Source organism: Ovis aries, chromosome 16 (assembly GCF_016772045.2).
Source record: "Ovis aries strain OAR_USU_Benz2616 breed Rambouillet chromosome 16, ARS-UI_Ramb_v3.0, whole genome shotgun sequence".
NCBI classification, from domain to species: domain Eukaryota; kingdom Metazoa; phylum Chordata; class Mammalia; order Artiodactyla; family Bovidae; genus Ovis; species Ovis aries.
Window position 1 is genome coordinate 71,099,599 of NC_056069.1, and position 15,347 is coordinate 71,114,945.

Below are 15,347 nucleotides of genomic sequence, written 5' to 3' on the forward strand. Positions count from 1 at the left end.
AGGCTGCGGCGTGGCTCTTCCTTCTTTGCTCACGGCCCTCCGTCCCCACTCGAGGGGCAGGCGGGCCAGGGCGTTCGAGAGCTTCCGAGGGCAGAAGGCTGCTGAGCAGAGAACCCCGTGGCACCCTGAGGGTCTGTGCCTGAAGCCGTGGCTCTTTGGGTCCTCTTTGCACCGTGTGAGGGTGGTCAGTGAGCAGGGGGGTGGACAGAGGCCAGGACACTTCATGAAGGCAGTGCAACCCCGTGAACCTGGGGTCGGGCCTCAGGCGGGCACCCTGAGTCCTGCCAGCCCCATGGGCACCGACTCTCAGGGCAAAGGGTCAGCAGGGGCGGGGGAGCCGCGCACAGATGACCCAAGGGCTCCGGGCGGCAAGGAAGTGCGGCCGCAGGGCTGCTGGCCCCTCACTTCTAAAGCACGGCTGGAGGGGGAAGGAGGCCTGAGCCAGGGCCCTCGGGTCCTGCCAGTGCCTTGGGAGGGGGCATCCTCTTCTGCCCTCCACCGGCAGCGCCCCTGAGAGTCCCTTCTTCCCTGAGGACATCGGCTCACCAGAGGCCAGCCCTCTTGCACCGGCTCTGGCTGCCTCCAAGTCTGTACGCCCTGGCCTGAGCTGTGGAACCACGTGTGTGCGCATGTGTGTGTGCGCATGTGTGTGCATGTGTTGCACGCGTGAGTGCATGTGTGTGTGCGTGTGTGTGTGTGTGTGAGTGCGTGTGTGTGCGTGTGTGAGTGTGTGAGTGCATGTGTGAGTGCATGTGTGTGTGCGTGTGTGTGCGTGTGTGTGTGTGAGTGCATGTGTGTGTGCGTGTGTGCCTGTGTGTATGTGTGTGTGAGTGTGCGTGTGTATGAGTGTGCGTGTGAGTGTATGTGTGAGTGCATGTGTGTGTGTGCGGGCGCATGCATGTGTGCATGTGTGTGTGTGACTGTGTGAGTGCATGTGTGTGTGTGCCTGTGTGTGTGCCTGTGTGTATGTGTGTGTGAGTGTGCGTGTATGAGTGTGTGTGTGAGTGTATGTGTGAGTGCATGTGTGTGTGTGTGCCTGTGTGTATGTGTGTGTGAGTGTGCGTGTGTATGAGTGTGTGTGTGAGTGTATGTGTGAGTGCATGTGTGTGTGCATGTGTTGCACGCGTGAGTGCATGTGTGTGTGAGTGTGCGTGTGCGTGCATGTGTGCGTGTCTGAGTGCATGTGTGTGCGTGTGTGTGTGTGTGGGAGTGTGTGAGTGCATGTGTGTGTGCGTGTGTGTGTGCCTGTGTGTATGTGTGTGTGTGTGCGTGTGTATGAGTGTGTGTGAGTATATGTGTGAGTGCGTGTGTGTGTGTGCGTGTGTGTGCCTGTGTGTATGTGTGTGTGAGTGTGCGTGTGTATGAGTGTGCATGTGAGTGTATGTGTGAGTGCATGTGTGTGTGTGCAGGCGCATGCTTAGTTGCTCAGTCAAGTCCGATCTTCCCCGTGTGAGTGTGTGTGCACGTCATGAGTGTGCTCGCGCGTGTGTGTGTGCGCACGCGTGTGTGTGAGTGTGAGTCTGTGCTCGCGCGTGTGTGTGCATGTGTGTGCGTGAGTGTGCGTGTGTGTGTGCACGTGCGCATGCTTAGTCGCTCGGCCAAGTCCGGTCTTTGCAGCCCCATGGGATGTAGGAGGCTCTGACCAGCTCTGAGCTGCTCCCCTGGAGAACGGGCTTGCTGCTGTTGTTCAGTCGCTAAGTCCTGTCTGACTCTTTGCCCCTCCATGGGCGCAGCAGGCCAGGGCCTGTTAAGGTTCCCATTTGTTGTGGGTTGAACTGTGCCCCCAAATTCAGATGTCAAAATTCTAAGCCCCAAGACTTCAGAATGTGGCCTTAATTGGAGATGAGTTCTTTACAGGGGTTGCCAAGGTAAAAGGAGGCATTGGGGCAGCCCTGATCCAACATCACACACACACATGAGCACACAGATATATGAACACCCACACAGAGACACACACACACATTATATCTGTGAGCACACAAGCGGAGAAGGGGTGGCGCTTCTTCAAGCCCAGGATACCAGCAAACCCTCAGGAGCTGCAGGTCTGGACCAGACCCCCTCAACTCTCAGAAGGACGCAGCCCCTCCGGGACCTTGATCTCAGACTTCTGGCTCCACAGTCAGCCCTGGAGGCCAGAGCAACCCTGCGTGGTGAGTCCTGAGCATTCCAGCTCTTCTACTGAGCTTGAGGACGACGTGTCCCTCCAGCCAGGCACCTGCCGGCCTGTGTGGACTGGGGACGGACCAGCACGTCCCGCGCTGCTGACCTGCTCTGCTCCATCCCACCCCACTCCGCCACCCTTCCCTCCAGGCGGCCTTCTGATGTTCACATAGAATCCTGCATTCACCCACCAGGGCTCCAGCCTGTCGGGAACCTCAAAGGCACGACCCTGATGTCAGCGCGGGGCCTTCATCCTGTTGTGAGTGGGGCGGGGTGCTGAGACAGGGCCACACCTGGCAGCGACCTTCAGTGGGGCAGAGCCGCAGTGGGGACAGCGGCCTGGCCACAGGCTCCCCCGGCCCCCCGCCCCGGGCCCTGCGGCCGCAGCTGGTCCACAGCAGACGCTGAGCGACTGCTTGAGGTTAGCAGGATGGGACTCAGTCACCGTCACCTGTGGAAGCCTCCAAGCCAACAGCAGCCACTCTGAAGAGAAACCCTGGGCCGAGTTCCAAGCCCGTGAAGCCTGGCTGTTTGATCAGCTCTGAACCCCACAGGTCCTACCTGCACAGGTGCAGGCTGGGGGGCCGGGGGGAGCCCCGCCCAGGACGATGCAGGCACACCAGCATCAGGCAGCCAGGCTTCTCGGGCCTCTGCAGCCCGGCCGCGGGCCCAGCTCCCGCGGTCACTGCCCTCCAGCACTCCTGGGCCCCTCATCTTGAGGCCGGGCGGGCGGCAGCACCCCTGCATGCCCACAACACCCTTCTCCTCGCGCAGGTGAGCGATGCCGCGACAGGCCGCTCCTGTCTGGGTCTGCCTGGCCCGGAGGCGGCAGCCCCGTCGGGGTGGGCTTGTGCCTCACTGGCCCCCGCGGGGACCGCCCGCCTTCCCAGGCCTAGTGTGTGCCTGCAGACCCACACGTCTGAGCTGGCTGCTTCCAGCCCGCGTTCCTACGACCCTGTCCATCAAGCCCCAACCTAGGATGCCTCTTCTTTCTCGAAACTCAGGACGTGGAGCGGCTGTGGGCAGACAGCCTGCTGGGGTGGCCGCTGGTCCTCACGGGTTCGAGGCGGTGCGTCACCATCTCGTGCAATCCCTGTCACCTCCCTGGGTGCACGTTCTCAAATCCATGCTGACGCCCTCACCCCTCCCCTCCACCCCGGGATGGTCCTGGAGGGTGGGTCTGGCAGGTGATGAGGCCCAGACAGGGGCTGAGCCCTCAGGAATGGGGCCAGTGCTCTTTTAAAGGTGGCTCCGGAGTGAGGCTGGGCCCTTCTGTCTTGTGGGCACTCGACTTTGTGAGCCATCCAGCCGGAGACATCTTTGTTACAGCAGCAGAGAGGCTGGGACATTGAGTGCTGGGCTCTTCCCTGGACCCCAGTTCTGCCTGGGAGGGTGGTTCCCGCCAGACGCCAGGTACCCGCCCCTGGAGGGGAGGCTACGGGAGAGGCAGGGAGACGTGGTCTCTGGAATGAAGCTGGAGCCCTGAGCGCGGTGGCATTGAGGAGCCAGGGTGGGCTGCAGGCCCTGGCAGAGAGACACGGCCAACCCTGTGGCTCAGAGCAGAGAGCGGTGTGGCCGCCCATGCAGGGGACGCAAGGTGAGAAAACCGAAGCTTACACGGAGGGGTAGGGGGAGGGTTGCCAGCCGGGACTCGGTCCCGCGGGCTCCTCCTTGTGCGGAGCCAGGGTGCCACCTACCTGTAAGCCGTCCTGTACCTGAGGGTCCCGGGCCTGCTTTCCTCCGCGTTCCGAATGTACAGTCTTGCGGGGGTCATCTCTGCAAAGACCCCAGTCCGCCGGGTCAGGGAGCGGGTATTGACCGCTGAGGTTTCCGGCCATCCGGGGAAATCGTTTTTCCAATGCGAGTGTGATTCAAGCCCTTTGGTTCCAATCGATTCGCGCTCCAGGTCGGCAAAGCGCCGGGACGCTTCGCTCCTTGCCCGACGCGCGGACCCTGGGTCCTGCGCAGGCGTCTCTCGGGCCACAGAAAGACGCGCGTCTCTGCAGCCCGAACCCAGGCGAGGATCGGGTACCTCGCTGTCCGGGCGTACAGCCGGAGGAGAGAGGGCGGAGACCGGGAGGGGTCTGAGACTGCCCACCAGGGCGAAGCCGGGGTCGCAGCAGGACCCCCGCTCCCAAGCCAGGGACGACTGGTCAGGGAGATGTCCCCAGAGGCCCAGACAGACCTCGGGAGGGGCCGCTGCCGGGGGAGGAGGCGACGGAAGCGACAAGAAAGTTCCAGACTGCTGGTCTGGGGAGCGGGGTGGGTACAGCGTCAGGGTGGAGGTCGGTGCAGCGGCGGCGTGGAGGAGAGGAAGCGGAGGGAGGCAAGACCCGCCTGATCCCCGCCCGCCGCCCACCTCCTTCCCCGTGGCGACCGCCCTTCCCGGCTTCACTGGGGCGGAGCAGCGGGTGGGCCGAGGGAGCCCCGAGCTCCAAGCAGATGCCGGTGCGCGGGGCAGCTCTGGGGCGCAAGCTGGGGTGGGAAGGCCACGGAAAAGAGCCCTTCCTGGAGAAGGAGATGGCCACCCACTTCAGTATTTCGGCCTGGAGAATTCCGAGGACTGTATAGTCCGTGGCGTCGCAAAGAGTCGGACACAGACAGTGAGCGACTTTCACACTTGGTCTTGCGAGGCCTGGGACCAGAGGCGTCCCGGGTCCCACGCGCCCCAGGCCCCAGGACGCGCCAGGCCGCGGGCACAACGCGCTGCGGGCGGGGGACCGGCGCCGCCGTCCTGACACGGCGGTGGGCTCCCGGGGCGGGGTGCCGGGGCGCGGGGCGCGGCCACGCTCACCCTCCGCCCACCCGGGGCGGCACGGAGGCGGAGCCAGGGCGGGCGGGCGCCCCCGTCGGCCGGCGGGGCGGGTCCCCGGCGACAAGATAAGAGCCGCGAGCGCCGCGGGCCCGGAGCTGGAGCTTTCTCGGACGCCGGCTGGCGGGTCTCCAGCGGCGCAGAGGCCGGGCGCGCAGGTGAGTCCGGGCCACCCCCGTGGGCTGCGCCGCGCACCGGCGTCCCCTGAAGCCTGAGGCCGAGGGCGCGGGGCCGGGCGGGAACCGTCGGGGCGGGGTGCGGGGGAGGCCACAGGTAAAAGTAGCCGACAGCTGGGATGCACAGAGCGCTGCAGCAGGGCAACTGGCCATCTGAAGGTGAGGTGGCCGAGAGGTGTGAGCCCGAGAAGGGCGCGGGGCTTTCGTGTGTGCCCCCCCGCCCCGCCGTGTCCCCTGCCCCTGCCCTGCCCCAGGCTAGGAGCGGGCACTGGGCAGGGGGCGGCTGGCCCTGTGAGGCCGGGGCTGCTTGCTCCCTGTTGAACTAGACCTGGGCCTGGTGGGGGCCGCCCCCAGATCCAACCCGGGCGACTTTCAGCGTGGCTTCTCCTCGCAGGGCTTAGCCTTTGCAGTCTAAGATGGGGCAGGGATGCCCAGGAAGGTGGGGGTGTGTGCAGGCTCTGGGCATCCAGGCTGGCTGTAGGGGCAGACTGCAGCTCTGCTTCTGTCCTGGGCTCAGAACCACGCTGCCCAAGCAGCACGTTCTGCTTTCTGTACCCAAAGCTGGCCTGTGAGGCCGTGGCTTCAGGCGTGAGGTGGGCTCACCCCACATGCCGAGCCAGGCAGTCCCCAGCAGGTGATCTCTGGCTCGACTGTGAGGGCGGCTGTCAGAGCAGCCGCTGGGGTCTGCTCGAGCCCTGCCTGCTCCCCTGGACCCTGCCGAGGCCAGTTCCTCTGCTCCTCCCCCCAGGTCCCTTCTGTGCCTTTTCATTCGTCTCAGGAATGTGCTGTGATGAGTTGTGCTGTGAGTTTCTGTTCAAACTCGGATGCAGAGGAAAGTCACCCCGTTTCCGCTGCCTCCTGCTGCCTTCTTCAGTGTGTGTGTGTGTGTGTGTGCACGCGCGCACACACACCTGCGAGCGTGTGCAGTTGAAACATCCAGACGCCAGAAGAAGTCATGTTTGAAGCTGCCCACGGCCTTGAGGGCCCACCTTGCTCTCCGGCATGACTATGTGACTTCTTCCATCCCCCCTGATTGCGCTACCCAGACTGTCATGAAGGTGACTGGGAGGTGATTTCCCAAATGAAGCCGCTCCATGCGGGAACTAGTCCCGTGAGCTCCCATCCCTGCCTGGGCCGTCCCGGGGCCACGGTGGATGTGGACATGCAGCCGTTCCTTGACGGAGACTTTTGTAATCGCTGCTTTGAAACTTTGACGTCCTGTGGGTGACCCTGGTTTTAAAATCTTGCTTCTGACTTTGGTTGCTGAGTGTAAAGACTGCATGTGCACTGTTGTGAAGAGTGACTCTGCAAAACCACTTGAAGATCATCACCTTATGGGGGCAGTGGGGGGAGCGTGGAGGTAGCCTCTTGCGTTATCACTGAAACCACATTAGAGGTGCCATCACCCTGCCCGTCATGGAATGGGCTGGGGGAGGGGAACAGGGCAGGGGTCTGAGGTCCCCATGGCCTGGCTCCCAGCCCCACAAGGAGTGGAGGTCATCTGCTCATCCCAGCTCCGTCTCCTTAGGTGCTGGGACAGCTTGCGTTCTGCCCCCGAAGAAGCATCTGGAGCGCCACGCCTCCCTGCTCACGCCGCCTGGTGCACCACACTTCAGGCTGCTAAGCCCGTGCATCCCTGTGTGTGTTTCTCTTTCACACTGGCTGAAGACCGAGAGGGCAGCAGCACAGGGTCCCGGAGTCCAGGAGGCCATGAGTGAGGGCAGGTGCTCCGTGGCCCTGATGTCTTCCGCAGCGGCTCCGGCCAAGGAGGCCAACGCCACGGGCCCAAAGGCGATGGAGCTCGTCCTGGTCAAGGAGCAAAACGGGGTGCAGCTCACGAACTCCACCCTCCTCAACCCCCCGCAGAGCCCCACGGAGGCCCAGGATCGGGAGACCTGGAGCAAGAAGGCTGACTTCCTCCTCTCGGTGATCGGCTTTGCCGTGGACCTGGCCAACGTCTGGCGGTTCCCATACCTGTGCTACAAAAACGGCGGGGGTGAGTCTGTCCACCTGCCTCCTGCCCTCCTGCCTCGGGCCCCGAGGGCGCTGGAGGCCGGGCTCCGGGGGGACGTGGCGGAGTGGGGTGCATGGACCTTGCACGGTAGCGCTCAGAACGGTCTCATCCCCCACCGGTTCTGTCCATTCGAGGACGCTGAGGCCAGGAAAGCAGGGGCGTGGCTGGCGGCACTGTGACTCTGCCTCCTGTTTCCCAAAGTGGCCTTCACTTTGGAAAAGAAAATTCTCCAAGGCCTGGAGAACGGCCTCTTTGACCGACCCGCCCAGTGCTCACAAAGTGTGCGGCAGCCCTTGTGCTTGGAGCTCCAGGATGCCCAGGGAATGTGTCTCCCCCCCTCCCCGGCCCCACCTCCCCTGCACACCCAGCCCTGGAACTGCTCCATCTGCGTTCAAGGCAGAAGACTAAGAAATGGGCCCGGTCACCCTCAGAGTCCAAGCTGAGGAGCCGGTTAGATCAGTGCTCATTTCCCGTGAGTCTCCTAGACACTGCCACCCCATCGGGTCACTCCACGCCTCGCACTCGGGGCTTCAGGAAACTTCCTTGGGGAGGGCCTGCCAGGGCACCCGTGAGCAGCTGGGCATTTCTGAGCAGGCACAGAAGTCGACCCAAGACAGGCAGCCCTGTGGGGTCTCCCTGCCTCCCCCACCCCTCCCTGGAAGAGCCGTGGCAGAACCACTCTCCCGTGGGCAGAGCGAGTCGGCTGAAGACGGCTGAGCCGGTGGGGCCCCAATCTCTGTGCTCAGAGTGCCGGCGCCCAGAGAGATCCCAGCTGGGGGTGGCTCCTGCCAACAGAGAGCGCTGCCACAGCCCTGACGGAGGCAGGCTGGTGTCCTGGGGGCCAGGCTGCGTTGGACCCCAAGGGTCCACGGCTCACGAGGACAGACATCCCCACTGAGGAGAGGGGACCCAGGGCTGGGCAGGTGGAGAGCAGAGAGCAGTGAGGAGCAGAGCTGCCCCGGGCCCAGCTGGCCCGCTCTGCTCTCGGTTGCTGCGCGTGCCTGGGGGCGGCGGTCCCCAGAGGGATGTGTCAGGGTGCGGTGACAGCGGGAGCCAGGCACAGATGCAGGAGGCCCAGCCTGCAGGGAGCTTCGAAGAAGGCTGACAGCGGTCGTGCCCGGGACGCGCGTGGACGGCGGCGCACCTGCTGGGGTGGCACCGGGCTGGCGCGTCCTCGGTCCAGGCTGAGCGCGCTGTCGCGTCCCCAGGTGCCTTCCTGGTGCCCTACCTCTTCTTCATGGTCGTCGCCGGCGTGCCGCTGTTCTTCATGGAGCTGGCCCTCGGGCAGTTCAACAGAGAGGGGGCGGCGGGCGTCTGGAAGATCTGCCCCATCCTGAGAGGTAACGGCGGAGTGCGGGCCAGGGTGCGCGGTGGCCTGGCGTGGGCCGGGGGCGGGGGGCGGGGGCGTGGGCCAGGGACTGGGGGCGGGGCCGGGGCGGGATATGGGGCAGGGGCGTGGCCAGGGCGCGGCTGGGCGGGGCCGGGGCGGGGCCGGGCGTGGGCCAGGGACGGGGGGCGGGGCCGGATATGGGGCAGGGGCGTGGCCGGGGCGCGGCTGGGCGTGGGCCAGGGACGGGGGGGGCGGGGCGGGGCGGGATATGGGGCAGGGGCGTGGCCAGGGCGCGGCTGGGCGTGGCCAGGGCGCAGCTGGGCGTGGGCCAGGGAGGGGGCGGGGCCGGGGCGGGATATGGGGCAGGGGCGTGGCTGGGGGCACGGCGGGGCATGGCGGGGCACGGCGGGGACGCCCCACGTGCCTGGCAGAGTGTGGGCCAGGGTGCGCGGTGGGCTGGCGTGGGCCGGGGGCGGGGGGCAGGGGCGTGGGCCAGGGACGGGGGGGCGGGGCGCGGCCGGGGCCCGGCTTGGGTGATCGCATAGCCGGTCAGCCACAGCTGTGTGTATTCTGTGCTGCTTTGCTGGGTGTCTAGGCACTTGGACACATCCTTTTAATGACCGAGGGTTTGCGAGCGTGTGTCCTTGCTCCCAGGCGAAGCCAGCCTGCAGTTCCTGGGCGGTGGTGTTTTGTCAAAGTGCTAACACGGTAGAAACGGTAACACAGCCTCCTGTCTGCAGTTCTGTGATCGACTGTCTGTCATCTGCGCTGGTTTGCTGGGGCTGCCATACAGAGCGCCGCAAGCCAAGTGGCTTAAATGACAGACGTTTGTTGTGTCGAAGCTCCAAGGTCTGAACTCAAGGGTGCTGGTTGGTTCCTTCTGCGGCTGGGGAGAGGGGGCCGGGCCTGCTCCCAGCCTCGCTCCTGGGGTCTCGGGGGCCGTCTTCTCCCTGCGTCTTCACGGGTGTCTCTTCGCCCAGGCTTCCCTGTTTATGGGGACATCATTCGCAGTGAACTAGGGCCCACCCTGACTTGATTTTCCTCTGTGAAGACCCTGCCTTCAGTAAGATCACATTCTGAAGTACTGGGGGTTACAAAACTCTTCCACGTTGGAGGCCACAGTCCAACCTGCAGCGCCCTCTGCCTCCCACCTGTGCGCCCGGCCATCGCTCTCCGTGGGTCTGCCTTGTCCATCTGTCACGTATCAGCTGTCTATCATCCGCCCGCTTATCTGACTTAGCGCGTCTACCGATCCATCTTCTGTTTCCATGTCTGCCGCCCTTCTGCCTCCGGGCAGCTGTGCTGCTGCTGAGGGGCAAAGCGCACGTCCCCGGGGAGCCGCGTCAGCCCCAGGTGCCCTCATCACTCTGCTGTGACCGTGAGCAACCTGGCCGTCCCGGGGGTTGGCTGTGCACGCAGCCCTGGGGCAGAAGGACCAGAGGCTCAGGCCACTCTCCCTGGGACACGGGGCTGGATCTGCTCTGGCGTTTGGCCAAAGGCAGCTCCGAGTCCCCCAGGCCACAAGCGGAGGGTTTGGTGAACAGAGTCGTCACCTTCTGGAGATTTTCAGCAGCCACCGACAGCTAGCTCATGGCCAGGAAGCTTCTGAGAGGTGCTCGGAAGCCGCGTGGCTTCCTGATTCTGAGGCTGCCAGGCGAGTCCACTGTGAGCCAGCTTCTCCCGGGGAGCACAGGGGACAGAAGTGCAGTGAGAAATTATTCCCCAAGGACGGGGTCCACCCCAGAGGAGGGCTTTGGTAGGGACAGCATAGATCTTGTCATCGCTGCTACTGAGCATGTCTCCCGAGAGGGACCGTGCACCAGGGCCTGTCTGTGCTGTGTACGAGTCACTCCAGTCGTGTCTGACTCTTTGTGACCCCATGGACTGTATATAGCCCGCCAGGCTCCCCTGTCCGTGGGACTTGCCACTCAAGAACACTGGAGTGGGTCTCCGTTTCCTTCTCCAGGGATCTTCCTGACCCAGGGTCTGAACCCAGATCTCCTGTCGCTCCTGCATTGCAGGCAGATTCTTTACCACTGAGGCACCGGGGGAATCACTCCTGGTACTGGATCTGTTTAATGTCTGCCCATAAGCAAACTGGAGTCACTCTTTCTGCTTTCAGGGTAGGAAGAGAGTTTTAATGAAGTGTCCTGAGCAGGAAAATAGCTTCTCCTAAGGGTCAGAAAAGCTATGACAAACCAAGACAGCGTATTGAAAAGCAAAGACATCACTTTGCCGAAAAAGTCCCTATAGTCAAACCTATGGCTTTTCTATTCGTGTACGGATGTGAGAATTGGACCATAAAGAAGGCTGAGCACCAAAGAATTGATGCTTGAGAGCCCCTTGGACAGGAAGGAGATCAAACCAGTCCATCCTAAAGGAAATCCGTCCTGAACGTTCATTGGAAGGACTGATGCTAAAGCTGAAGCTCCGGTACTTTGGCCACCTGATGCGAAGAATGTACTCATTGGAAAAGACCCTGATGCTGGGAAAGATTGAAGGCAGGAGGAGAAGGGTGCAGCAGAGATGGTTGGATGGCATCACCGACTCAGCGGACATGAACCTGAGCAAACTCTGGGAGATGGTGAAGGACAGAGGAGCCTGGCGTGCTCAACCATGGGGTCTCAGAGAGTCAGACATGACTTAATAATTGAACAACAACAAACAAGGAGGGTTAGACCCACAGAAAACAAGCCAACGCGCTCCCTGCAAAAGTCACTGTGAAGATAAGCTCCTCCTGGCCACAGGCAGGCAGGACCGGGCCGTGCCTACGAGGTTCCAGGATACTGATGCCCAAGCCAGTCCCAGCAGCAAAGCCGGGAAAGAATGTGGAAATGAGAGAAGTCTGTGTGGAGCTGGGTAAGCTGAACCACAGTAGCGGGACGCAGCAGTGCTTGTCCAGCACCGAACAGGACAGAGGTCTTACCGCAGACCAGCCGTCCACCACGGTCAGGATGACATGGCTCCAAAGACTGCTCGCCCCTCCGTTCTGCTCCAGCGGTCAGGAGCCCCTCAGCGACTCTCCCAAATTCCAGGTCTTGTGACCCTGCCCAGGGCACTCTGACAGGCCCAGGGGGCTCTGCGTGGTCAAGCACGACCCCGGGAGATTCTGGGTGGTCATGCATGGACCTGGGTGATGCTGGGTGGACCCAGATGCCTCTGTCTGCCCTGACTGGCCTGGGAGAGGGATGGTTAGTGAGGTGGCTGTGAGTGGCCTTAGGTGGCTGTAGGCAGCCCAGCTGGGTGGGGCTTGTCTTGGAGGCCTGGCTGGTCCTAGATGAGCCCGGGAGGCTGGGGGCAGCCGTGGAGACCCTGGCCATCCTTTCGTGACTGTTAGTGGTCTTGTTTGGCTCTGGGAGACACGGGGTATTCCTGGGCGACCCTGGGGCAGCCTTCAGGGCCCTGTTGGCAGGGTGGCCTGGGATGTCCCTGGGGGACCCTGAGTGGCTTGGGGTGGCCTTCGTGGACTTGGTGTTCTGTATCCTTGGGTCTTCCTCGATGGCCCTGGGTAGCGGCGGATTTTTCTGATGGTTTTATTTGGCTGGTGGCCCTGGATACCCCTGGGTCAGATTGCCCTGGTGACCCAGGGTGGTCCGAGGTGACTTGAGCCTGGGCGACCCTGACTGGCTGAGAGTGGTGGTGGGCAGCTAGGTGGCCCTTGGTTCCCCCGTGTGTCTGCAGGCGACCTGGCTGTACCGGGGTGTCCCCTTCCGGCCATGCAGGTCTGGTAGGCCTCAGACGGTGCCGGGAGCGGGTGGCCCCTCCTCCGTGACGACGGCGGGACCCACCCTGGGCCTCGTCTCCCGGCGTGCTTAGAGGCGCTGCCTGGCTTCAGGAAGCCCCCGGGCAGCTGCGTCCCGGGGGTGGGGGTGGGGGCAGGGCGGCGCTGACGGGCCGCTCTCCCCAGGCGTGGGCTACGCGGTCATCCTCATCTCGCTGTACATCGGCTTCTTCTACAACGTCATCATCGCCTGGGCGCTGCACTACCTCTTCTCCTCCTTCACCACCGAGCTGCCCTGGACGCACTGCAACCACACCTGGAACAGCCCCCGCTGCTCGGACGCCCGCGCCCCCAACGCCAGCTCAGGCGCCAACAGCACCTCGAGGACCACGCCCGCCGCCGAGTACTTCGAGTGAGTGGGGTCTCCTCGGGGCCAACCATCCCTGGGAGGGGAGGGCGCCGGCCCGGGGTCACCCGCCGGCCTGTGCTGCCCCCGGGCTCTGGGGAGGCGCCTCCCTGGCTTGTGTCTCGTTCCGCTCCCCGGGGCTCTCGAGGGGCTTCTTTCTGACCCCACCTCCAGCAGCTCAGCTCCGCTCCTGGGGGAAGACCTCGCAGGAAGGGGAACCGGACAGGCTCCCCCCGACCCGGGCCAGCTGCCCTTCCCCACGTCCTGACAGAGGCCACTTCTCCTGAGAAGCACGTTCGCAGGGCCTGCCGCAGACTCCTGAAGCTCCTGGTGGCTGCGGTCTTCCTTTGGGACTGAAATCCCGGCTGGGCACAGTCTGCTCATGTTTCTAGGTGGAAATGAGTCCACCAACAATTCAGAAAAGTGAGCCTCAGCCCAAAATATGATTCTGGTCTTAATCTCAGGTGGGCACAATTTCAAAACTTGCTTTGAGGTAGGAAACCATGAGCGTAAACACGAGGGCCATCTCACTGTGAAAGTTATAAACTCCGTCCTGGAGGAGGTGATCATACGCCTGGGGGTGTGAGCAGAGCCGCTGCCTGGCCCCGGCTGGCAGAGGGGCTTCAGAGGACCCCTTTAATCAGCAGCCGGCGGCCCGGGGTGGTCCGTGAGGGGCAGGCTCTGTCCCACAGGGCCAGCGGAGCTGGGCGAGACCCCAGGTGTGCAGGGCGGGACCAAGCCCTCGGGAGCCGGGAGCATCTGTCGTGCGGGTGTCAGAACGACCCCGCCCAGGGGACAAGTGAGTCCACAGAACCTGCGGACGTCTAGAGTCTGAGGTTGTGTGTCCAGATAGTCGGAGTCTCGTCCTCAGCTCTGGGGGCCCCACGTGGGGAAGGTATCTCTAGGACCAGCTGCTGCAGAAGGCCACAGTGATGGGCAGGGACACAGTGCCAAGGGTTTGGGTGGGGGGCACTGGGGGGCTGCCAGAGGGGACCAGGGCCTTCCTCAGGAGGTGCCAGGAACAGCGTGGCTAGCGGGCAGGTGGTGTGCGGTGAGGCCTGTTTAAGGTTTTCAAAAGAGACTGCTTTTGGCGGTTTGGGGTTAGGGGGTGGAGGCACCTGCAAGGAGGGGAGGGGTGTCTCTGATGGGGAGGTCAAAGGGCCACTGAACGCCCGCCTGCTTGGGGGAGGGGCTCCGAAGGTGAGGGCCTGGTCTTGGGAGCTCTCAGCAGCAGCCAGTGGGTTTCAGGGCAGGGCTGGAAATGGGGGTCCGCTTGGGGTCAGCCGCATCAGATCCACCTGAGAGAGGCCGGGGCGGGCATCCCCGTGGGAGACGCAGACCCAGTACCCTGTCACCTGAGTGCGGTCAGGACTCAGAGCGACAAGCAAGCAAGAGGCGGCAGATTCATCCAGGAAAGGACGCAGAGCTTCTCGTCAGTCGCTCCGCCCTTGAGGAGCTTGCTCCACCCCGCCGGCTCATTGCCGCGGGTCCCAAACTTAGGAGCTTCTCATCCACAGGGCAAGGCCTGGGCTCCTGTGTGCTCCCCCACCGTCCCGCTGAGCCCAGACCTGGCCCAGCCTTGACCTCAGTGTTAGCCTGTGATGGGAGAGAAGGGGCCAGAAGGAGAGAGGGAGGGGGCTCTGCGCCAGAAGGGGGAGAGCAGACGTAGCTACGGCCTAGTGCCTGGGGATGGCCTCGCCCCCCACCCCATCCCACCACTCACGGATGTCTAGAGGGAGCTCTCACTAGAGCTGGGTTTGTCATTTCACCAACAAAACGGCAGCAAAGCTTCCAAGCTGGGTTGTTTTCTACAGTTCTAAGATGGATTTTGGTGCCGTTCAGAACGTTCAGGAAGCTGTCAGGTGTGGAATGTGCGGGGTGAGGCTATCTGGGGACACTTAGGAGAAGGGCACGGCTACCCACCCTAGTATTCTTTCTGGAGAACTCCGTGGACAGAGGAGCCCAGCGGGCTGTAGTCCATGGTGTTGCAAAGAGCCGGACACGACTGAGTGACTGACACTTTCTTCACTTTCACATTTTGTTTGGGAGGTCTGGAAAAAGTTGATTTATGTAAGTGATTTTCAGATAAGAAAAATAGAGGGGAAAAAACTGACTAGTCAGTGATTTATTATTAAGAATGCTAAAAGGAAAGAATATATGTGATAAATGGATTTTTTTTTAAAAAAGAGCTGACTAGGGCAGTCTGCTTGGAACTCCCATCTGGAAGAGAAGGGTTGAGATGGAAAGCTGCCCGCCCCTTCCTGGGAAGGGCTGTCAGCAGGAGCAGATGTCCAACCATAGCTGGAGGTGACCCCGGGACAAAGGTGCAGCCTTTGAAGGTTTACAACGCAGTCAAAGATCGGTAACGACACAATCAATTATTAAACTGCGCCAGGAACACCCCCATGTGATTCCACTAGCAGCGAAGACTGGGTTTCCCTGAGACAAGCTCCAGTGACTGTCAGGTCTGGAAAAGTTTTCTGGAATTTAAACTCACTGTATAAAGCCTGGTGGGCCACCATAGAGGCCAAGATAGCTATTAATACAGTCACGAAGTTGTAAAGCTGTGAGTCCTACAAAGTGCAAGCTGACTCCAGAAACCCCAAGGTAACTGCATGTGACTCCAGCTCCATAAACACTTCAGTGTAAAACCGCCTTCGCCTGCTTTCCAATATGCACTTATCGCAGCTCAGCCGCTCAGTCGTGTCCAGCTCTTTGCAGCCCCATG

The 15,347-nt window shown here is 62.6% G+C and overlaps 1 protein-coding gene across 1 annotated transcript in view; it reads left to right on the plus strand.

Moving 5' to 3' along the window:
• Window positions 1-5,066: 5,066 nt before the first annotated feature.
• Window positions 5,067-15,347, plus strand: part of SLC6A3 (solute carrier family 6 member 3) — a 34,475-nt gene continuing 24,194 nt past the window's right edge. Inside the window, exons 1-4 of the mRNA XM_027979952.3 lie at window positions 5,067-5,130; window positions 6,677-7,144; window positions 8,371-8,502; window positions 12,400-12,625. Coding sequence (XP_027835753.3) covers window positions 6,859-7,144; window positions 8,371-8,502; window positions 12,400-12,625 — 644 coding nt within the window. The 5' untranslated portion in view covers window positions 5,067-5,130; window positions 6,677-6,858. The remainder of the gene's footprint in view (window positions 5,131-6,676; window positions 7,145-8,370; window positions 8,503-12,399; window positions 12,626-15,347) is intronic.